We start from the raw sequence: 24,282 nt of genomic DNA, 5'->3' as shown, positions 1-24,282 counted from the left end.
TCCGCTTTTCATTGTGAAACAGTCCTTTGTGTATCAGACTGTCGGCCTTCTCTCATCGCAACAACACATAGGCCTACCATTTATTTTGTTCAGCATAACTGGTGACACATCTGTGCCATTTTAAACAGTATTTGTTACCAATTTTAAGTTCTTTTTTGACTAAAAAATGCATTTCATGCAGAAGATGGCAATTTATTAAATCTAATGAGACGTTCTTGGCAGGAAGTGTTGTGAAATACTCTAACAAACATTTAAATTTGTTTATTTAAAAGTAAGGGGACATTTATTTTTTGCTCTGCAGTGCAGTTTTATTCCTTTTTTTATAAGCAAATATAAAAATCTCATAATAACATAACTGACGCTAATGTTAGTGGCTCTATCATTTGGAAAATAGTGGTGAAACCTAATTAATCACTTTATAAACGCAACATATTTACTTACAACTGAATAAACCTTAAATAGGTGATAAGATTCCATATTATATATCACTCTTCAACAAAGTTTAATTTATTAATATCAAATCTTCCAGCAATGTTCAGCCTCAATTAACATCAGCCAGTCGATTCTAGGGTAGCCTAGCACCAAAAAATATTTCTAATGTTCAAGTAACATATCTTCTCAGTCTTTCTACCTTAACTTTATTTGTACAAAACAGCAAAGTGACACAACAGATCTCGTTTGCACCATTTAATTTACACATCATGCTTGACAAAGAAATATGTACAATTAAAAAAACATGATTTTTTAATTGTTTAAAAGCAACCTTATATCTATACAGATGTTTATTAAACTGTGCTTTAACTATGAATAAACTGTAAAATCAAGAGCATAACGGTTGGTATACAGTACATAAATAGACAGTGTCGTGAATTTTACCCATTTCTTCCCAGACACATTGGTATCAAAGGTGAGTGTGAACATGCTGTATTGATGTGTGACGTGTTGGGCAGGGAATATGTGCAATTTGCAATGTGCTCAAACTAATGTGAATTCCCTTATACCAAAACCCAGAGTGAGGAACTGAAAATGAAAAGGTAAAACAATAGAAAACATGAAGCAGGGAAGTTAGTACTGTATTAGCAATCCATCCATCAAAACAAGAACACATTGTTAGCCATGCTGTTGTATTCAACTGAAGTGCTCCAAGCATGCACAGTGACACCTGCAAGTATCTGGTTGTCTTAAAACAAACAAACAAACAAAAGTAAACCAAGTCAAAACAATGTTGATAGAGATAAGATTAAAAGAGAATCTGTTTTACAGAAGTGTAAATAAATACATACAATTTAAATCACTGATTGTATAGAAGTAGTATATACAGAGCCTGGGCTATTAGACACCAAAAAACAAAACCACACACCTTGCCCATATATAGCTAAACCGTTCAGGTATGATCTTACAACTTTAGTGAATACTTGTATTAATATGGAAAAATATATATTATATATAACTAAAAACAATGTTATTTTACTTTGCCTTGCAATGGTCATGAAAAATGACAGTGTGAATACTAAATGCAACCGGACCGGCACTGCAATCTCATTTTGTAGAAGTCATCCATGGAAATGGATACAAACTGTATTGTTTTCTAAATAGTGGCACCAATGCCTCCAAAGCACTGCTCTCAAGTACCCTTTTCTGACAGCATCATTTCCAATGGTGCACCCTTCCCTCTTTCAAGGTATACAGGGGGAAAAGACTGAAGACATTGCCAAGGACAGGCGATCCATTGAGACAGATGACAACCCACCTCCCCCAATACAGTAATGTGAATTATTGGTCCTCTGGTTAAGGCTGCAATTAAAGCATGGATATTTTAACTGCAAAGCATATTGGTCCCAGCAGACTACCTTATTAGCGACATTTTCCCCACTTAAATCATGTCCTTGCTCAATGGAAAATGAGTAGTAATTTTTTTAAGCCCATTATGTATGGCGTTGCATCTAGCTAAATAGATAGCTATGAGGAGAAAGAAAGCCTATTGCAATCTGGAATGTGTGCATTCTGATAATGGATACAAACCATATTACAAAATGTGTTGGTTTCAGTTGAAATGTTCCCAATACAAGCATCTTCCTTAAATGTATGAAGCTTAAGTACCTATTTCACAGGTCTAGGCACCTACTGTATTTAAACAAAACAAAACAAAATCCATTTGTAGGTTGAGAATCATGTTTAGTCTCTTCGTAAATAAATATTTTCATGATATTCTCCATTTCCTGCAGACAAGTTTTCATTTTAATCTGCGACATGAACGGTTTTTCAATCTTTGCACCGGTATGATAATTGTTTAACTCTATAAATATAATTTATATAGTTCTGGTTCCTCTGTTAGAGTGTATATTATTTGCACACAAACTGGTCCACGATTTTCGTGCATCGCTTGCACTTCACGTAGCAGCACCAGTGAAACTTGCAGTGGCATCTCTCAACCACTTGTGCTTTGAACTGATCGTAGCCCCTTCCACAGCACATCAGCTCACAGCCGTCCATGCCCTCTGAAGTCTTGTTGCAAAGCCTCCCTTGGGTCCCCAAAGAGCCTGTACTCTCATTCCTCACACAGTAATCAGGGCTCTGGTCCACATAAACAAGGTCGTAGTTGGTCGGTGGGTTGAATCTGTTGTTGACCTGCACCAGTTTGCCTCTGGTATTGAGCTTCATGGCAGCAGCACTGTCATATTTCTCTTTCAGAGCATCCCCAACTTTACGGAAGTCTGCCAGCTGTAGCCAACATGTCTTTAGGCTGCAGGATCCAGAAACACCGTGACACTTACAGGACACGTGAGCAAGATCATACACAGTCTGCAAAGAAGAAAAAAAATCTAAAATGTAGTTGTTTTTTATTTATGTAACCGTCTTCCGCAGGTTGCAAGCACAGTACTTCCAGGTTACATTAACAGAAGTACATTTGCTCCAACATGAAAAAATGAATATATATATATATATATATATATATATATATATATATATATATATACACACACACACATATACAGTGCCTTGCAAAAGTATTCAGACCCCTGACCAATTCTCTCATATTACTGAATTACAAATGGTACATTGAAATTTCATTCTGTTTGATATTTTATTTTTAAACATTGAAACTCAGAATCAATTATTGTAAGGTGAAAAAATAAAAAACTGAAATACCTTGCTTGCATAAATATTCAACCCCTGTGCTGTGGAAGCTCCCAGTTTGCACCGATGAAAGAAATTACCCTAACGAGCACACAATTACCTTACCATTGGCCTCCACCTGTGAACCATTAAAGTTGCTGTCACATTTTCTGGATAAAAACCCCACTGTTGAAGGATCATTGGTAAGGCTGTGAATCTGAAGGAAAATGAAGACCAAAGAGCATTCTACAGAAGTTAGAGATAAAGTAATACAAATGCATAAATTAGGGAAAGGGTACAAAATAATATCCAAGTGTTTGGATATCCCAGTGAGCACAGTTGGATCAATAATCAGGAAGTGGAAGCTGCATCACACCACCCAGTCACTGGCAAGAAAAGGTCATCCCTCAAAGCTCAGCGCTCAAACAAGGAGACTTGTGAGAAAAGCCACATAGAGGCCATCAATCACTTTGAAGGAGCTACAGAGTTCAATGGCTGGGAGTGGAGTAATGGTACACCAGTCAACCATATCAAGAGCTCTGCATAACACTGGCCTGTATGGGAGGGTGGCAAGAAAGAAGCAGTTACTCAAAAAGTACCATCTGAAAGCACGTCTGGAGTTTGCCAGAAAGCATGAGAGTGACCCAGCTGTGATGTGGGAAAAGGTTTTGTGGTCAGATGAGACCAAGATAGAGCTTTTTGGCCAAAACTCAAAGCGCTACGTGTGGCGCAAACCTAACACTGCCAATGCCTCAGGACACACCATCCCCACAGTGAAGTATGGTGGTGGCAGCATCATGCTGTGGGGATGCTTCTCATCATCAGGGACTGGGCATCTTGTTACAATTGAAGGAAGAATGGATGGAGCAAAATACAGGAAAATACTGCAAGAGAATCTGCTTCAGTCCGCTAAAAAGCTGAAGCTTGTGATAAAATTCATCTTTCAGCAGGACAATGATCCCAAGCACAAGGCCAAAGCAACATTGGAGTGGCTCAAGAACAAAAAGGTGAATGTCCTACAGTGGCCCAGTCAAAGTCCTGATCTCAATCCCATTGAGAATCTGTGGCACCATTTGAAAATTGCGGTCCACAAGCGTCGTCCAACCAACCTGAACAACCTGGAGCAAATCTGCCAAGAAGAATGGGCCAAAATCACTCCGACACTGTGTGCAAAGCTGGTACATACTTACCCCAAAAGACTTAAAGCTGTTATTGCAGCGAAAGGTGGCTCTACCAAATATTAATGTGTGGGGGTTGAATACTTACGCAAGCAAGATATTTTTAAGAAATAAAAAACTGAAATATTTCCCAACATAAAACCAATGTCACCATACAATAATTGATTTTGAGTTTAAGTGTTTTAAAATAAAATATCAAACAGAACAAAACTCCAATGTACCATTTGTAATTCAGTAATATGAGAGAATTGGTCAGGGGTCTGAATACTTTTGCAAGGCACTGTATATGTGTGTGTGTGTGCGTGTGTGTGTGTTATTTATATATATATATATATATATATATATATATATATATATATATATATATATATATATATATATATATATATATATATATATATGATGATTATAATGAATACCATATTGAATATATGTTGAGCAACTCTATACATAGAATTGTTCAAACTTATGACTATATTCCCCAATTCACATTGTTAACTGAATTACTTAACCTAACTTCAACAGTAATATAAAGGCAAACACTTTCCACAACAGTACAAAGTTGTTCATAAGTGTTATGACATAACAGTGTTAATCATACATATTTTCTCTATGTTGGATCTCAGACCAACTTCAAATGTAAACAAGTTTTTGTTTCTTTATCACCTGCTTACATTTTCCAGAAGTTTTAATGGAATCCAATGGGCTTGCAAATTTCTTTTTTTTTTCTTTTTTAATTGAGCACAGTAAAGTGCTGTACATTTCATAACGGCTTTTTGTAATCTGATCGAAATAATATTTTTAAAATGCAATATTATATGCTTAAAACCTCCCGAGGCAATAAAGCTAACATGCAATGCAGTTAAATTGTGCAAGAGAACATTTTCCCAATTGTAAGCAAATACAGTAACTATTTTAGAAAAGTTGGGAGGGGGGTAAACTTAAACAGGTACAGTTAAATTAAATCTACAGGAATCCTATAGAAAAGCTTCAGTCATACCACCCCAGATGCCTGAACACTAGCAATAAACATTTTCTAAGAAAAAGTGCTGTTTTCATTTCAGAGGGATGATTGTGTTACTAAACTAGATCATTGTATAACCTTGAATAGCCCTTAAATTTTCCAATTTTGGCTTTGTAACCTTGGGTTTTTCTTCCCCGCCATGTTTTTAGCTTCAGCCTTTATAATCTTTAAAGAAAACACTATCGATTTGTTCAGGATTGCGAAAGATGCCAACAATAATACCACTGATATTGCTCAGATTTGCTTACCCTCCTCCCTGCTTCATTGTTATGCAAGTTCATAGACGTCCTGGCGCTCTCGTATGACCCTTTCTGGTAGATCTTTTCTCGTTCTCGGGCATCAACAAATTCCTTAGCGAATCTGAAGCCATAGTCCAGGTTGTCGCCACAGCCACCCCACAGCCAATCACGAGGCAGGTCCTTGGGTCTTGCTGCCCTGCTGCAGCCACAGGTAGAGAGCTCCCCCTCTCTGCAGGCACGACTCACTGCATTCACCACTCCTGCAGCACTGATCGAGTACGTGAAGGCGGTTTCACGACTCCCTGGTACCAGGAAAGAACAGGAAAGCTTGTGAAAAGGTCTGACAGCAAAGTGACTCTAAAGAAGGTTGCTCAGATTATCCATGGCAGAGGGTCCATACACCTCCATCCAGCTGGGTAAACTTGTTAACTCTCGAATGGACCGAGACCATCAGGTATAGAGTTTGTGAACAGTTTTACTCACAGTACATACCCACATTTACCACTTAGCTCGCAAACACTTAGAATATAGGAATAGATTCATTCAGATTTTACAGCATCACAAAGCGTTGTATCCTAGCATTGCAGAGGCATAAAATATACAACCTGCTGCATAAAGGCATTCTTTAGTTCCTGCGCAAAACAGAAAGAACTTTGCAGGATTACATTGTGGGCTTGTACCATGTTTTTGTTTATAGCAAAAGGTACATTTTGAAATTTTACAGGAAAATATAAAAATGTTTTTTTGGGATCTCAGTACTGCTGAATGCTGTACCTGGCCAGTTTTAATATTTTCTTGGGCAAGTCATTGGATTATACATGTTCTCAGTTTCTACAGCAAGTACTGTAGTAAAAAGAAACACACAGAAAGGACTTTGTGTGTGATGGTGTGTCCTGTTGGTAAACATAATAAACCCTCTCATGTATACATTTGGTTTAAGTGGTTAATTGCACTGATAACTGCTGCTCATTTTAGAAATATGTTACTTCTATCAAACTAATTATAGTTTCTGTATGGGGCAAAGTTTCCGATTTCACACACTGGAGAAACCCAGGGGACAGAATCTGTCACAACTGATAGCGAGAAGACTTTTCATAAATGCACCAAAACCAGATTCCAAGTAATTATCAAAGAGAAAAACTTGGGAAAGTATTTGAACTTATTGGTCTATGCAAGTCAAAAATGATTACTTTCAAAACGGCTGATCACAACTGATACGAAACAGAAATGGTCAGCTACTAAAGGAAACCCGATTACCCTGAATTCTGATGAACACACAATGTACTAAAGATCAGTGCTGTTCACTGTTTGCCATTGATGCATTTAGATTGTTTTATTCATGAAGCTAATTTAATACATGTACTAAATTAGAGGAGAATTGCTATTTACTGTATACATTGCTCCATTGTAGATGGTTTGGTTTTTTAAAAGCACTGCTGTACCTATTTGCATGACTCTTCCAAAGACGGAGGTGTTGTCCACAGTACTGCAGTTCCAGCGTCTGTGTCTGAATTGATATTGACATTCCTTGATCCCAGTCTTTGCTCCCTCTCCAATATATTGCATATGATCCTGATACAGCTGACATAGCTTCTTCTGCCCTTGGGAAAGTCCTGCCAACTGGCTGCACAGTGGCTGCGCGCCTATGATATAAACCTCTGGTATTTGAACAGGGTTCATAGCCAGAGACCTGAAAATTGAAATGCAGTATCTGTTATTTTGCCATCAACATTTATTGAGTGGCATGCAAGAGTACTGTATCTCTACCAACACATGCATATTGTAACAATTTGTAATCTGACTATGTTGTTTTAGTAAGGGTTGCATTCACTTTGTGTTTAAATTATAAATTCAAATGATAAGCCAGTGATTAAATAATTGCTGTTTAAGTATGTATGCTAGCATGTAAAACAGATCATTGTATTCCAATGCCATTTGCCCAGTGGAATTGTATGGTAGGAAAATTAGTAAAATTTAAAACAAGACATCACTATGAAGAATGAGAAATGTAAGAAATATATACTGATCCCTAGCATGCTTTTGGTTTACCAATATATAAAGAATTCTCTAAAGCAAACAATACTGTGCAAGGTACAAGATACATTTAGCAAAGCCAGCTCAAAAGGCTTGACAGCACTTATTTCCTGCATGAAATGTATTTTTTTTTTTTAAAGCAAGATTCAATGGTAACATTGACTTCAACATTTCAAGAAAGGGCAGTCTTTTTTTTTTTTTTTAAACATGTAAATAAATCTTATTTCTATATGCAAATACTACTGATCTATATATATTTTTATTTATTATCTTTGTATTCCACTAATGATATACCAAGCTTATTATAACCTCAATCTTTGCATTGGTCTAATATAAATAGTGACCACTTTATCATGTTGTAAATGTGAAGTCAGACAAGTTTCAAACCTAAAAACAAGGACATTTCTATATAGACAGATATAATCATTTAAAAATCAAACTAACCCAGAACTTATACATACCACCAAGAACTTGCCTCTACAGGAACTTGCATAAAACAAAACAGGAAAGTGATGGCAAATATACAATGTCTTGAAGCCATTACACTTCTTCTGAAAGCAGCACAGATTAATCCTTGTGGTAGAAACATCCCTAAAGGCTTCTGAAAATACATGAAAAACACAATTATGTATTTGTTGTTCAGGCTTAAAAGGAAATGCCAACATAAAAACCAAACACTGTGGAGGCTGGACACTTACAAAGCTAGTGAAATACTGGCTTCAGGGTTCTGTGGAAGATGGGCAGTGATGCTTTAGACACTGCAGTATCTGAAGTCTACTGGTTGCAAAACAGCAATTTAGTGTGTGCATGTGTGTCTGTGTGTGTGTGTGTGTGTGTGTGTGTGTGTGTGTGTGTGTGTGTGTGTGTGTGTGTGTGTGCGCGAGAGCACTTGAATCACATGGATCTGATGGACAACTGCCCTGAAAAGTGGATTGTCCTTTCCAATCAATCCACAACTATTATAGACTTCACTGAAAGGAAGCATTAATTCAAAAAAATAAAATAAACACAGTCCTATCTTAGACATTTTCCATTTAGCAGTATTTCACTCGCACCCCGTTTGAGGAGCTTTTCCGATTACAACCATGAAAACTCACTCCAAAGCAATTCCTTCCTGCATGTGTGATTGTGTGCATTTCTGCTGCAGTGATAGTTATACCTGGCCATGTTTAATACTTGCAGCTGCTGGGTCAGAAACGCTCCTAGCTTTTTAAAATCTCAAACACAAAACGTTTGAGACTTAAAAACTTTATTTATTTATTTATTTTTAGACATAGGGTTATTTATTTCTTGCAAAATACATGTTCTGTATACTTCAGGTTTTCTAGAGAGAATGCCTGGTTCGAAATTCAATAGGTACATGATTTGAATCTATTTTTAATCATTATTAGAAGTCATAAATTGCAGAACTTTAAATGTTCCATATTTTAATGTAACAGCGATAGGCAGTGCAACTCTGTAATGCAGTGTAGAGTTCATTTTACATCTTAAGAAGCATATGACAAACCTTTGTTAAGTTTCCTTATACTTAAACGCCTTTAAAATACGGACATTTAAGGTATATTGAAAACTGTGTAGATATAAAAACTAGGCTTTATCATAATAAATGATAGATATAATAATTACTGTATTCTACTATGTGTACTTTATTATAAAACGTTGAGATGATTATCCTTAAGCTTAAAAAAATGATACAACACCGTTGAATGTTGATTTTTAATTCGTATTTTATGAATCTAAATGCAGCTAACTGTAGGCAGTTTATTTGAAATAGGAGGAGTCTGTCACACTAGTAAGTTTATCCACTTTAATTAAAGATGACCACGAAAGACATGCGTCCACGAGGTTAGTTGCCTTTGTTTAGATGCAGAAATCGAGATGAAACCGCACCCTGAAAATGAGACTAGTAAAATACCAGTGCGATTCCTGTTTCTTTTCGTGCGCCACACACAGCAGCATGCATGACAGTGAGCAGTCAGTTCTGTCTTTTGACAACGACCGACTGTGTTCTCGCCATGGCATAATTTGCCATGTTATAGCGAGGGGTATACTTCTGCAGTTATAAAGTTACAATGTTTCCAATTTTGCGCAATTTACATTTCGCTACATTTGCTAATTTACCATATGTGTTTTGATTAAGTCGTATTACTTGAGACCTTGAGTGGGTCATATGTCATGAAATAATCTGATACAAATGTAATTCCTAGCCCGGATTTGCAAAAGGATTTAAATTTAACTAATCAAATTGTGTTTAATTAGTTAATTACTAATATTAATAACTATTAATACCACCATAATAAGAACAACCCGAGCGATTACTTCCATTTTCATAACTCAAAGGAGGAATCCGCAATTAAACTTTCGTTGTTTCTCCAAAAAGTTAAGCCATCACAAATAATGTATACAAATATCATTTTTACACAGTATAGGTCTATTATATAAATAGTCTGTTCAATCACATTTGTTTGCCTTTTTTTTGTCAAGTAGCCCTACTGCATTTCATAAAAAACGAGGACTCCACGGTTAATTTGTAACATGGTTAACATTGGAAACGTTCAAAATGAACTTTACCAAGAATAATATATCACATAATTAAAAGATTACGCCAACGAAAATGCACGTGCCTAATTGAAGTATTTATGCTATTAGGTTAAACGTTTGAAAATGTCTCTGCAATTTGAAACTGTGGAACTCCAGGTCGTTTGTAAGCATGAGTCTATATACCGAGGTTCTCTTGTAAACTTTTTAATCGTAACACGCATCGCGCAGTATTTATGTGCTGAATAAGCACAGAATGTGTTTTAATTTAAACGCATTCTCGTTGACTTATTCCAATACAATCAACACAGGAGCTGAATATTCCCCTTTAAAATGTTTATAAACCGTTGGTCGCAACTAATTACACTCAAATTATATCTGAAGGTTAGAACAATTTTCAAATATTACACTACAGGCTTTACCTGATGATTAACATTACAAAAATATGACTACTATTTTTCTAATTATATTTTTACAAAAAATACAACATATCAAAATAATATAAATGTAATTTAATAGTAACTTCATTATAAAGACCACGCAACCTTATTTAAACCGGTTACATATATATAAAAAAAGAAAAAAATACAATAAAAAATCGAAATAGCTTTTAGAATCTATTTTAATTGATGCAATGAATTTTTAATTCAAAATAATGAGCCAAGACTTTTCTCTTTACTATAATAATAATAATAATAATATAATAATAATAATAATAATAATAACACCCAACACGCTCACCATTCCTTATATTTTCATGTTAAGACTCGGGATCAGCGGTGTAGTGACGTTGCTGTCTAGGACACATTTAGACCATTGGTTTGGAATGACAGCCTCGTTTTAATTGAAACGGTAGCACATTCCACGTCCGCTTGACATATTCGTGTGATCCTGTCCAGTCCAATTTCTCAGGTGCGAGTCCCCCCGAGGGAGGAGGAGGAGGAGGAGGAGGAGGAAAAGGGGGGGGGGGGGGGGGGGGTCGTTATAGCGTTTATAATTGACTATCATCTGCCCAACACTTGGGGCTCTCTTCACACGCATAAACCAGGACCTCAACACCGACGCTATTACACTCCAACTAGGCCTTTTTGTGAACATAAATACATATACATCCCTGCACTCGTCAGTCAATTGTACTGTAGTAAATGTTATGTACATCCCAATAACATTATTAAAACTGATCCCCCCCCAGACCAATTTGACTACAATCTCGTCTTATATTCCATGCATAAGTTTAACTGGTTTATGCAATTGCCTGCACTTGTAAGGCATTAATTTCGCAGCTTGCTATCTGGGTCTTAATCACATTATACAGGCCTTACCCACAGCTAACGAAAGCGCTCTGTACAACATCCAGGTTTCTTCAGCGTATCATCATACATTAAATTTGCATGGTCAAAGAATTAACGATGTTATTTGTTTCGAAGTTTTGTTATTTTGCCCGTTTTAAATACGACCAATAAAACACATATTTAATCCTAAATGTGAATAAATACAGTGATGCTTTAACAGTCAGGTAATCTGCATTTTTTTTTTTTTTTTTTTTGCCATCTTCCAAATTTGAAAAACTATGACATGTTTAACTTAGAACTTACGTCTCGCTTAGACCATCCATTAAAATAAACACTTTAGAAAATATATCGAATGGGTTCAATAAATAGTTTGTGCAAATAATCTAAGCTATTCGTTTATTGTATTTACCCGTTTCTTAAAGCACCGGCAAAACAACAAATACATTATATTTAGGGTACTTTTATTATGTTGCTGTGTGTTTACAGAATTGCTAGAACGCGCTGAAATGCCCCACATTCAGAAACTCTGAGGTGTACACCAGACAGACTGCAGGACAGAACCGGTTCGGATTATCCTTTGCAGGAGTACCAAAGCCCAGGAACGCGATGTTTGTGACAGGTGTTTCCACTCTACCACAACCTAATCAATTCATAGAATTGATCTGCACCACAAAACAGCACATTTCAATAATGTAGCACAAAGGAAAACTTTCTGGTAAATATGTATATCCCAATATATAGTCTAAGTTATTCTGAAAATACAATTGCATAATTCGATTACAGCAGTTTCTACCCTCCCACCTACTGAATATACGTGTATGTTGGTCAAACATTGAAAAAAGAAATAAGTAAACACTGTTACAAGGTAAATTAATATGTAATACTTACCTAGAAAACGTTTGTCAATTTAATTTTAAAAAGCGCCTTAGTATTTTAGTCTGTCGTGCCTCTCGTCAATTTTAAGAATGTACTGTATTTCACCTAAACCAAATTCGAATTCTTAAACCGGTTAACTGATTCTAGAATTGTCATTTGCAGTTCTGGAATGGTTTGGTCTGGATTGGGTTCGATTAAGGGATATGCAAATATTGCTGTATAGACAATGTGCGCTACATCATCATTTCAAGTATTTTAATGGTTTCCAGAATAACAGTGCGATGGTTTAAACAAAGATTCCTTCAGTCTGGGGGGTCCAAGCCAACCACACACATATACAACTTGAAGAAAAGCTGGTTTTGCTTTAGTCTTGAAGAAAGTTTGCACAAGACCGAATTTGCATGCATCAAAATAGCCAAAACATAGAACTATGTATCTATTTACGATTCGCCGGGCCTGCTTTAAACTACCTACCAGTTTTTTTGTTTTTGTCCCCACCACCCCCACCAAAACCTCACACGCTTACCTTACTAAAATGAGCATGTACAACTGTTATAAATGACAATTTAAGCATTAAAATGATATACACACACACACATTATGAATTATTTACTGTAATTTATATATTGCTCAAACATCACACTTGTGCCTCATTAACGCGCTGTAACCAGTCTCCGGGCCATCCACATGAAGCTAACTGTACTGTCAAAACGGGCACCAAGATAGAAATTGCAACAACCCATTTCCAGCAGAGGGCGCCATCAGCACTAACTAAAAAAGGTCCCAAAAATATCGGTTAATAAGCGAACCTAAAACCTTTGATTTTGTACTTCTATCAAAGTTAAGCATCATTTCGAAAGTAAAGCTTTCGACCATAAGAAATAAAATCCAATTCTAAGTAATTTATTTATATTATATATATATATATATATATATATATATATATATATATATATATATATATATATATATATATCTATATATATATACGCACATTTGGACCGAATTAAAACAAGACATTGGCAAACGGTCTCCTTTTATTCTCGATGTTGGCGTTGAGCACCCGTTGCAGACAGAATGCTTCGCTTGCATGTAATTGCAGAGGCACGCAGAACCAACACGAGCGGAGCAGAGCGAGCGAGGGAAAAAATAAACAAATACACAGCCCTGCAGAGAAACCGAATGCGAAACAGCGTTCAATTTCGTGTTCACATTTGTATCTTGAGCAGCAGCAGCACCCGGTTACACAACGTTAAAAAAAAATAAAAAATCACACCACGTTGGGAACACTGATTTTGTGTTCAATACCTCAATGAATATCGTGCAGAAGAAGATCCCTTTAACCACGACGGACTGTGGGCATAAATAAACGCAATACTGAAACAGTGAAAACAGATAACTACCTATGTTAATACACTCCCGAAATAAGCCATCACGACTAGCTTCAGAAGGGAAATCTGCATACACAATGCCCTGGACCACCAGAAACACCTACCTCTCCTCCTCTATGGTGAATCGTTTGCAATCTGAGCAGTCTAGTAATCCAGTTTTGGCGACGGGAGATGTGTAATTCCTTTACCGACTCTTCGTTGTCCTCAGTGGATTTTTTTTTTTTACGTTCCAAAAAGAGAACGGGCGATTTTTTAAAAAAAACAGCCCCGTTACTGAAACACGACTGGTGAACAATCTCCTGTGGCAGTTTGGAGTGGAGACATTTACACGGGACACCAGGCGCTGCTTTTCTACAGAACTGTGGAGACTAGAGGAATGACGGCTATTTACAATGTCCAAGAGCAATCTGAATAATTAGTGCTTCTAACAAACGTGGGCGTGATTGTGCGGAAACACTTAATGACAAATAAAATATTCACAAGCTACAAAAAAAGTGCCTTTGGCCAGATTTTTTTTTTTTTTTTTTTTTTTTTTACCACTTCGTTCTGATCACCTTTTTGATAGTTACCTTATTTAGCTCCAACAATAAAGTTAAATTTTGTCCAAAACGTGAGATTTGGTAGATGAGAAATCTAGTTACCGTGTTCAAAAAAAGATCCTGTATATATATATATATATATATATATATATATATATATATATATATATATATATATATATATATATATATATATATATACCAATTTGCTTCTACCTGCTTAAACAATCAGACGCGTCTGTCCTTTGCAAAAACAGGCTGCAGTTTTATCCACCATGCTGAACAAAATAGCAATCCTTGCGGGTTTTTTTTTTCCTCCCCTCTGTATCAGCCTCGTACAGCTACAGCCAGAGCAAAGGTCCCATTTCACAAATCCCAGCCTGGTTAAAAACACTGTAAATCAGTTCACGAAGATCCTTTTATAAAGTGCACGAAATAGACAGTCCGACTCGGATTTCTGTGTATGAATCCGCATTCAGAGTCTGAGAATATGTTTGTTAACCCAGTTAAACTTGCGCACAGGCTCCGCATTTGTTTTAGGTATCACCTGCCTCCCTGCCTCTCCTCTGCAAAGTAAAAAAAAAAAAAAAAAAAAGATCTGTTGCTGAAAGCCCAGAGCAAAAAAAAAAACTTTCAATTTGGGCATGCGCATTTAGTACAGCCGTACTTGATTAAAATTTAAAGCCATAAGGCTCTCTCTCTCTCTCTCTTTCTCCTACACACAGTACATAGAATGAACCCGATTTTAAACTGCACTGCTGTGTTTTTATCTCCACGGCATTTAATACATATAATATTATAAAAGCTTGCTGCATCTTTAAATATAGTGGATCTTTCACACGTGTGTTTATTCATCTATTTTGGCACATTCGAATATATTTCTTAAAAAGCCGATGATGCTAGTTGGAGGGATAGCCTAGAGGGATGCATTTGTATTAAAATGAAGGGTATAATAATAATAATAATAATAATAATAATAATAATAATAATAATAAATAATAATAATAATAATAATACGCATTTTAAGAGCACACGATGAAAATGTCCTAGTGCATCCAAATATACCTGTGTTATCTGAACACACTGTATTTCACCTGCTTAATGTCAGTGGAGCATATACAATAAATAAACTTGACAAGGTTAGGACAACAAGTGCTGGTCATAACCAGCTATCACGACAGCTGCACCTTACCACATTCATAGGCTCGACATATTCGATTGTCGGGATGTGAACGCAAACGGGACATTTAAATAAAATAATAATATATTATATATATATATATATATATATATATATATATATATATATATATTATATATATATATATATATATAAATGGGCGAAGACTATTCTGAATTTCATTTAAATTGTTGTGTTGTAATTATTATTATTATTATTATTATTATTATTATTATTATTATTATTATATTAGTAATTTTTATAGGCATACATGTTTTGTCTAATAAGACATTCTCTAAATATATCAGCTCAGATCCGGCAGCTTTCTGAAATATTGAAAACATGTTAAATTGTGTTAAAGTACCCTGCACCGTATAGTTTGTTATAGATTAATATTAATCAATTGAATTAAAAGTAACTTTCGTTTTCTGTCTCTAAAAACTTTACATAGGCTACTGTAAATTAGGAAATACTTTTTGTAATTAATAATTAAAACATGCATTTTGTCATCTCTAACCAACTTCAAATCTTACGACTCGATCTGATCTGGGCCTCGCTTATAGGTGATATTTTATGTAATTTTGTGCATCGAATATAAAGTTGCCTTTTTTAAAGTCCTATTGAAATCGAACGTATACTAAAAGAACCATTTTGCCATGTTTTATCACTTACATAATATCACCGATCGTTTCTCAATCATACGCTCGCTGTTTGGTAAGCAGTAAGCACCAGACCTAATCTTTTTACACAGAGGGTTGTATATGTTTTATATAAATACACATAACCGGAAAGCCACGTGTGAATTTATAGAAGAAAGACCCATTCTTCATCTGATCGATCGCCAATTACATTCTATGAAGTTAAATAAAATAAAATGTAGATTGAAAAACAAATCGCGCTTATTATAAAGAAATGTTATCTTCAACAACATAACAAACACACATTTAACGATATTATATATATATATATATAGATATATATATATATATATATATATATATATATATATATATATATATATATGTGTGTGTGTGTGTGTGTGTGTACACACAACACACACACACTATGTGTTTTTGATGAATACAAAAAAATTTGAAGTTTGTATGTCTTTTTTTTAAATTCAACATACAGTATACATATTAGTTTTTACACAAATACATCTAGAGTTTATATATATATATATATATATATATATATATATATATATATATATATATATATATATATATATATCTGTTATATAGGCTATATATACCTTTCAAAACACAGGATATCGATTATAAAAAAGGATGTGTTAGTTTTAAGGTGCTTCTTTAATTATACCCTTTGGAAATAGCTAGTACTGTGTCAAAGGTCTTTCCTCTAACCATTCGAATTAGGAGGAATTTGGTAAAATTGTAAAAATGGGCGGATCAATCCGAAACAAAAACAAGACACTCTTATTACCTAAAATAACCCAATAAAGAGCCACCGGCTATTGCCACAGCTCCCCTTTTCATCAAGACGTATTATTCATGCCTGAAAACGCTTGTTTTGTTTCACAAACACTGCGCTCATAATATACAAGCTCTACAGGCAAATAATTATACCATTTACAGAGGACATCAACGGGGAACAGTGTGCAAAAAACAAACCCAATGTACGCCCCGTTCAGTAGCGTGTAACACTTTTAACGACATGTTTACCTGATTCTAATGGACCTCTCTAATATTGAATATAGCCAAGTACTTCAGAACATCACGATATCTGTGATTCTCGACCCGTTACTTATTTTTATTATATATATATATATATATATATATATATATATATATATATATATATATATATATATATATATATAGACTTTTCTCTTGTTTATGGTTATTTTACCAAACAGAACCTTTTGATATTTTGGGCTATGATAGTCTGTAAACCTGCCTCACTCATAACAGCAAAGACCACCTCCTACTGAAGAAAGAAAGAAGACCCATGCATACCCTTAGTCATACTGTAATTAGAAACACACACTTATTATTAAGGGCATTATTCAGGTGATTGTGAGAAGTGCTCATTTATGCATGAATGCATGCTTTCTACATGTTAACAAATTAATGTATTAGAAAGGAATGCAGAATGAATACAGGTAATTAAATCCACATGAATTAACAGGGCTGAATTAAAAATGAATTCCTTCAGAACTGAAGAAGTGCAGAAGATATTCAGGTGTTATTCCTGTTCTACTCATCCGGAATTCATTATAAATTTGCAGCCATTATTTTAAAGTGCTACCTCTTATTTTTTTCTGTGTGATATCCGGTTGTTCCGATTCCAAACCTAGCATTAAACAAAACGACCAGTCATGACCTCAAGGACAAATGACTTCCCCATCCTGCCCCCAGTTCAGACTGGGCCTCACAAGATTACCATCTGCACTTCTACACCTCCAGTAAACAGGGCTGCTATGCATAGAGGCCAGGAGATTGGTAGACAGATGAGGACAGATGTTATGCTTGGTTTCTTCCTGAATAAAACAAACACAACAGGTATCTAAAAAAAATGTCACCTCATCAAGTATTATTGGCTTTGAAATATTTCTCACACCCCTGCAACATTTGTACTGGCAGCTCTAGTGCTGAGTGATTAATACATACAAGGATATTTTATTTTTTTTTAAAAGTGTATTAACATCTCCTTCTGAACAACATTTTCTACTTCATACCAAGTCTCGGGTATATAATCGATACAATCCACTTTTGCACACCATTCAAATGTTGTTTTGTACTTTAGGTAGAAGAGCTGTTATTCTATATACATGGTTGAAAGGCATACAAAAGCATTATCGTATATCAAGGCAAGAGACAAGAGCTGTTTCAGCTTGTGTTCCAAACATCAAAAGATTAACTACTCAACTCATTCTTAGCCTTTAGGTAAGCTTTTTTGCACTTAAATAATCTCATTCGATATCACGGTGCACTTAGATGAGAAGATAGATCGTCTCATATTCCACACATGTCTGTCCACTGTTATTTAGCCATGTCCCTTGCATTGCATGCCAGCGAGTTTATTATCCTTCCGTCATGTTTTACAAAGCACCTGTAACTAATTGGTTAGTTCTGAAGGGAAGTAGAATGCACACATCCTCTTGCAAATGTATCTTAGTGTCATCTCTCTCTGTTCATAATTGACAGAAGTGAAGGGAGCACATTGATGATGGCCAATATATTACCTGCCACAATGTTTATTTTTATATATATATATATATAATTGCATTAAGCTACCTTATTTATATCAGTGCGATACAATGAACACTTGTTAAAAAGCTGCCATGGAAAAGCAATTTTAAAGAAGCTCAAGATTTCCATGGTGTAAGTGACCTAATAGTAAGACCTTCAGCAAAGCATCACTGATCACTGGCTTTTTAGTACCACATTATACAAATTGATGGATTATCTAATACAATGCATTTGTGCATATGACCACTTTTATAAAACAAAAACCTTTGGCCAATGGATTCAAAATCTCCTACAAATTGAAATTAATGGCAATATTAAGCTTCTATAAGACCTTTCTGCATGGTAACTAGAACTCTAAAACCCCACTCACCAGCAGGATGTGGAATTGTTCACTATTAGCTCAATCTTTTTATCTAGTAATAGTGCCGGGGAACATCTCAAATCGAGGGCAGTTTCTTGTACTTAGATCTGATGATAAACAAGTGCTATTAATTATGATTTGTGATTGGTGCATTGGGGCAGCATTAAAATACCTATATTGCGCACACCTGTGGCAGAAGCAGAGAAATCAGTCCGTTGCAACATCATTAACCAAACGGTTTGTTATCAACCTTGTGGTGGCCACATTCTGAATAAAAAAGGCCAGCATCTGTGCTCCCTTTTTTGGTCGTACTTCTTTAAATGTGATAAAACTTGATTTATGTTATATGGCCAGCCAATTGCTATTGCAAATCCGTCTCTGGAGATCAATGGGAACGAGATCCATGCCTCTGGTTTCAGATTGATGTCTTTGGAAGAACCGACACACTAAGGTAAAAACTCACCAGACAGTTCAAAAAGAAAGTCACCTTTATTGAATGAATATAAACAAGCTGGCCAACACTAACTATTCTGATACATACAGTACCAACGCCTGGAATTCTAGATACCTTTCGTTTTACACATCTACTAGACACAGTGTTACAGTGACTGGCTATTGCATGCCAAATTGTTGTGGCTTCTTAGTACCATATCACATTCCTTATCATATATTCAATAACACAACCCAGAACATGCCACACATTTGAAGATAATTTTTTCATTATTTTTTTTTTTTTTTTTTTTTTTTTTTTTACAAGAAGCACTATCAACTGAGGGTCTAAAGATACACCAAGAAATACTGACCCATGGTTGCAGCATATCACATTCAAACACCACTCTACACATTATACTGCTGATGTACTTTGTTTGAGGTCTCTTCAATAAACAGGTCTGTTCAGATGAAAGTCAATTAGCAGAGATGTGCACGATACACAGATCATATTAAATACAAAAATAAATAAATAAATCATTACTGTACAATCAAATTACAGGCAGAATAAGTGGCAGAATTCCAAACCAAAAATTATTAAAATCGGTTTAAAATACAGAAAAGAAAAGAAAGAAAAAAAACCAGAAGAATTTTTATAATAAAATAAAATACAGTGTTCCCCCTTTATAACGCTGTAGTCGGCAGACATAGTTAAGAGTCCGTGCTGTTTGTGTTCTGCCTTATAATGAGACTGCTAGTGTTAGTGTAAATAGGAGCCATGACCGTGCTGCCTTATAACCTGTTCCACACTATAAAGGGCAGCCTTATAAAGGGGGAGCACTGTACTTGTGGTGGATCAACATTAAGTCTTTCAGTTCGTCACAGTGTTTATGTAACCCAGAGTTTAATATCTTAGAATAACACAAGGAAATGTTCTGAAATCCACACAATAAAACACACTCAGAATAGCTGTTTTTTAAAAAAAATCAATTTGGTAGGACAAGCAATCTCCAAAGAGTTCTCATTTTGAACCCCAAAACACAATTTACAACGATCAAATGGTGTCAAGAGGATTTACCCAACGTAACAACTGCTCCAAAACTGGCACATTACATACAGTGACACTAACAACTGCACACTGCTGTCTACATTACGTTTTCTACTATACAATAGATTCAGATGGCAGGAAATCCCTACTTCAAGTATTAAATGGTGACGCTAAAGAATAAAAAAAACTTTGAATGGTATTTTCAGAGTTTTTTTTTTCTTACTTAACCTTGTTTTACTTACGTTTCTATGTTAGCAAGCCGTGTGGTTCTCATTGCTATTAATAAAACCGAAGAGAAGCTCAAAGCACCTTAAACACAGATTATCAAAAAAGTATAAGAGCCACTGCAATAAGAACCATGCAGAATGGTTTCCAACATCATTCAAACTGTACATTAAAAAAAACAAAAAAACAATGAAAATGTGATTTAGAGCTACTTTCTCTACAAGCAGGGTTACCATATGACTCTGTGAACCAATGCATTCTGGTATATTTTACCTGTCAGGTACCTTTCACAGCAGGACTACACTTACCAGCATGCATTGGGGTGCGAGTGGAAAAGCCTGAACTGTCCTAGTGTACATGAAGTGACATGGTAACCCTATCTATAAGGAGCCGACACAGTGGGGCGGAGCCAGACTGTCACCCATACTGTGACACCACAGAAGTTTGTAATAAATCTGTTTCTCACTGTCCTTGTTCACAAGTGCAATTTTTGTCAGCTGTGCTAATGCATGTTATACCATAGTCCTGCTTTGCTTTCGACAGCCAGTCAGGTGGAGCTGAAGACCATTTGGTACTGCATTGACCTCACCTTGAACGACGTGGTCACAGAGAAGCACTTATAGAACATACAGGGAACAGTTTTCTTTTGCCCAATATGGTTGGCTCAGACATCGACAGCACTAATATTTACATCACAACCACTGCCACCACAGGCCACCCTTGTAAACAAAATGGCGCTTCTCAAAGTCAAGAATGTTCTGGAAGTCTATTTTAAATTTTGTATGTATTTATTTTTTTTACCGTCAAACCACAGAATAAAAAATACAGCCCACCCACAGATAAATTTCACCGGTGGGGTGGGGGGTGGGGGCGGGGGCGGAGGCCCCTCCCTTTTTGTTTTAAAAAGATTTCTTCCACAGTCCCACTCTTGGTCCTTATTTAGTGGGGTGCGAAGATGATTTAGTAATACGATTACAAGACGTTGCACGTGTTTGCCAGACCATAGCAAAACAGTATCTGTGTGAAGCTGAAGGATTCCTTTACTTCCAGGATGCGATAAAGTCTTAGCCATTAGCTTTACAGTTCATTTATAAACTTCAGAGATGGTACTCTGTGGGATTTTATTTCTGACATATGGTAAACGTTTCAACCATTTACCAAATTTAGACTGCTTTTATGGAGATTTTGCAGGCATATTTTTTTTTTTTTTTTTTTTTTTTACAAAGTATTACATTAGATTTTTTTTTTTTTGTACATTTTTGACCAAATATAGAGAAAGTAAATATTTGAGGCACGTGCCACTTTGTTCAGAGGGATCATTTCAGTCAACTGTCTCTAAAGATGAGCTTTGCTGAATATCGCTCATCGTTCTCTCAGTATGGCATTCAGAAACTTGAAGAGATCACTTCCATCTTGACCAGCGCTGATGCAGGAGTATAAGACAAGCTGTCAACAGGAAGACAACTGTGGGTTGGGGGATCATCCTTTTCTTTGTTCCATATAAAACACTTCATTGAAACACTTGTAAACCATTGACATCTGTGCTTACAATAGCATAAATAAATGCTAACCGTTTCATCAGCACTTTATTATGAATGCACAAAGGGTTCTGCATAGATAACAATGCTTCCTGATGACAGGGTTAAACCATGGCTTTTAAAATAGTATGTTTTCAACCCTTTTCTTCCCCGACAAAGCTGCAGCAGTACTATGGAGTCCAGACTGAAGCTGAAGAAGAAACCTTCTAGACGGTCCTTAAATGGTATAAGGAGACACTGCTTTAGTGCGTGTTCTTAGGAAATGACACATGGAATGACATATGACACTATTAACATTACTAAACATAGATTTAACACCATGCATGTCTGACCCCGGGATTATGAAAGAGTTGGCAATAGTTATACAAGGTGTGCATAGATTTTGCAGATTTGTTCTAAAAATCAGATGACACAGGTGAGTTAACACGTGGCAAAGCAAGGGACCAAGTGTGCCTCCCCACATGTTCCCATTAAGGCATGCCAGATGCTAGTACAGAGAATGTGCTGAATTGTGCCATGCCTTTCTTTAACACTCTTCCTCCAGAGTCTTGATGACTTGCTCCAGGATGTCAGGGTACACATCTGCGATGCGCTGGAGCAGGCTGTCAGTGCGGTCCTGCAGTGTGAATTCTTCAACTCTTCCTTCTCCAGATCTTCTGTTAGCTGTGAACACAAAAGGAGGTTCAGGTCACAGTTACTGTACTATACAGCCATGGAACGAAGTACAGTAACAGCCCTCAGACAAAACCAAAGTCTAATACAAAAAGGGAGGTTCGGATTAGTTTTTGTTTCTGGAAAACTGGAATAAAAGTTTTATAATGGTAGCATATTAATGTACATACACATTCTATAATACATAATTTTTTTATGAAAATAATGTATTAGTATCCTAACACAGAGTTATCTGTCACACAACAATAAGAGATGAAGGCTGCAGTGTTTTCTGTCAACCGTTTTTTCCATACACTATTTTCCCCTCACCAGTAGATTGCCCCTTACATATGTTTAGCCCTTATCAACTTTTTGTCATGGTGATACTATGCATTCAACATAGTTTATCATGTTTTGCCATGCTTTTTTAATATGCTTAACCATACCTCTTTGCAATGCTTACCTATGCTTTCTTTATTACACTTTGCTATGCTTTCACTATGGGAAGCTTTTATAATGGACCTCACAAATAAGCCAATTGTGATTTTACTTTCCAATAATGACATGTACAATCAAGGGAGCATTATTTAAAATCTAGAGAATTCCTTTAAGATTTTTTTTTTTTTTTTTAAAGATTTTAAATGGATGCCAAAGGGATCTTTTTGACATTCAAAATAAACCCCAGGAAGCAGAATATACAGCATGCATTCAATCATTGCTCTGGCTAAGCTTTCATTAAGTGCAAAGAATTTTTTTTTTTATAGGAAATCAAAACAAAATAGAAACGGATACCAAGATGTTTTAGCCTTCGGCAAATGTAAACTTAAAGGTTGCTGTATCATTTTTTTTTATATACATATAATTTTCTTGTATTATAACAAGTGTTCTTTTGAAAATATACATCCAGTAAACATGTCTTGCATATTTGGCTGTTTTACAATGCCAAGTTCCATCAGAGTTACATAAGTTTTCTTTGCTGTTTGTTAATCATTAGATCTTCAATAAAGCTAAAATAAACTGAAAGTTAGTTGACAAAGACACTTTTTCTTTGCATTTATTCTTCATGATCTTGTTATTTTTTTTTTCAAACCAGCAATGTAGACATTTGATATTTAGCAATGTAGGCGGCAAAGGTATAAAGTAAGGAACCTACTTTTTAATACTCCTGCAGTTATTACCCCTTGGCTTTTCAAGTGCCAGATTACCAGCGGCATCTTAACTTCATGTTACTCATTAGAAAGGAGATTGATAAAACAGGACCCTGACTGAGAAGAAGGGGGTAAAGCTGCCCTGGGTAGTAACAGCAGTTAAAACGTATGCTGTTTCTGGGTTTCAGCAGATCATGGCCCATGTGTTGACCAAATGTTGAAAACCTGCGCTCCCAAAACCAGAACAGATACCCAGATC

The 24,282-nt window shown here is 35.7% G+C and overlaps 2 protein-coding genes across 9 annotated transcripts in view; both read right to left on the bottom strand.

Annotated features, from left to right (window-relative positions):
* Positions 1 to 556: 556 nt before the first annotated feature.
* On the bottom strand, positions 557 to 14,343 carry LOC121298157 (protein Wnt-5a-like). 2 transcript variants are annotated; one of them, XM_041225055.1, is made up of 6 exons: positions 13,794 to 14,343; positions 10,872 to 11,037; positions 8,054 to 8,193; positions 7,001 to 7,248; positions 5,568 to 5,860; positions 558 to 2,802 (listed from the first exon to the last, which is right to left on the bottom strand). In XM_041225055.1, the coding sequence occupies exons 2-6, from the start codon at positions 10,872 to 10,874 to the stop codon at positions 2,344 to 2,346; spliced, it is 1,143 nt and encodes a 380-aa protein (XP_041080989.1). In that variant the 5' UTR covers positions 10,875 to 11,037; positions 13,794 to 14,343; the 3' UTR covers positions 558 to 2,343. The 2 variants fall into 2 exon arrangements, with proteins under 2 accessions (XP_041080990.1, XP_041080989.1); XM_041225056.1 differs by lacking the exon at positions 10,872 to 11,037 and having other exon boundaries at positions 557 to 2,802; positions 13,794 to 14,057.
* Positions 14,344 to 21,577: 7,234 nt separating this feature from the next.
* Positions 21,578 to 24,282, bottom strand: part of LOC121298410 (ERC protein 2-like) — a 252,786-nt gene continuing 250,081 nt past the window's right edge. For all 7 annotated transcript variants that reach the window (XM_041225526.1, XM_041225533.1, XM_041225530.1 and 4 more), the window contains one exon: positions 21,578 to 22,887. In XM_041225526.1, coding sequence (XP_041081460.1) covers positions 22,645 to 22,887 — 243 coding nt within the window. In that variant the 3' untranslated portion in view covers positions 21,578 to 22,644. The remainder of the gene's footprint in view (positions 22,888 to 24,282) is intronic.

This window comes from Polyodon spathula, chromosome 23 (genome assembly GCF_017654505.1).
Source record: "Polyodon spathula isolate WHYD16114869_AA chromosome 23, ASM1765450v1, whole genome shotgun sequence".
NCBI classification, from domain to species: Eukaryota; Metazoa; Chordata; class Actinopteri; order Acipenseriformes; family Polyodontidae; genus Polyodon; species Polyodon spathula.
The sequence above is the reverse complement of the archived record's forward strand: the minus strand, read 5'-3'. Positions and strand labels throughout refer to the sequence as shown.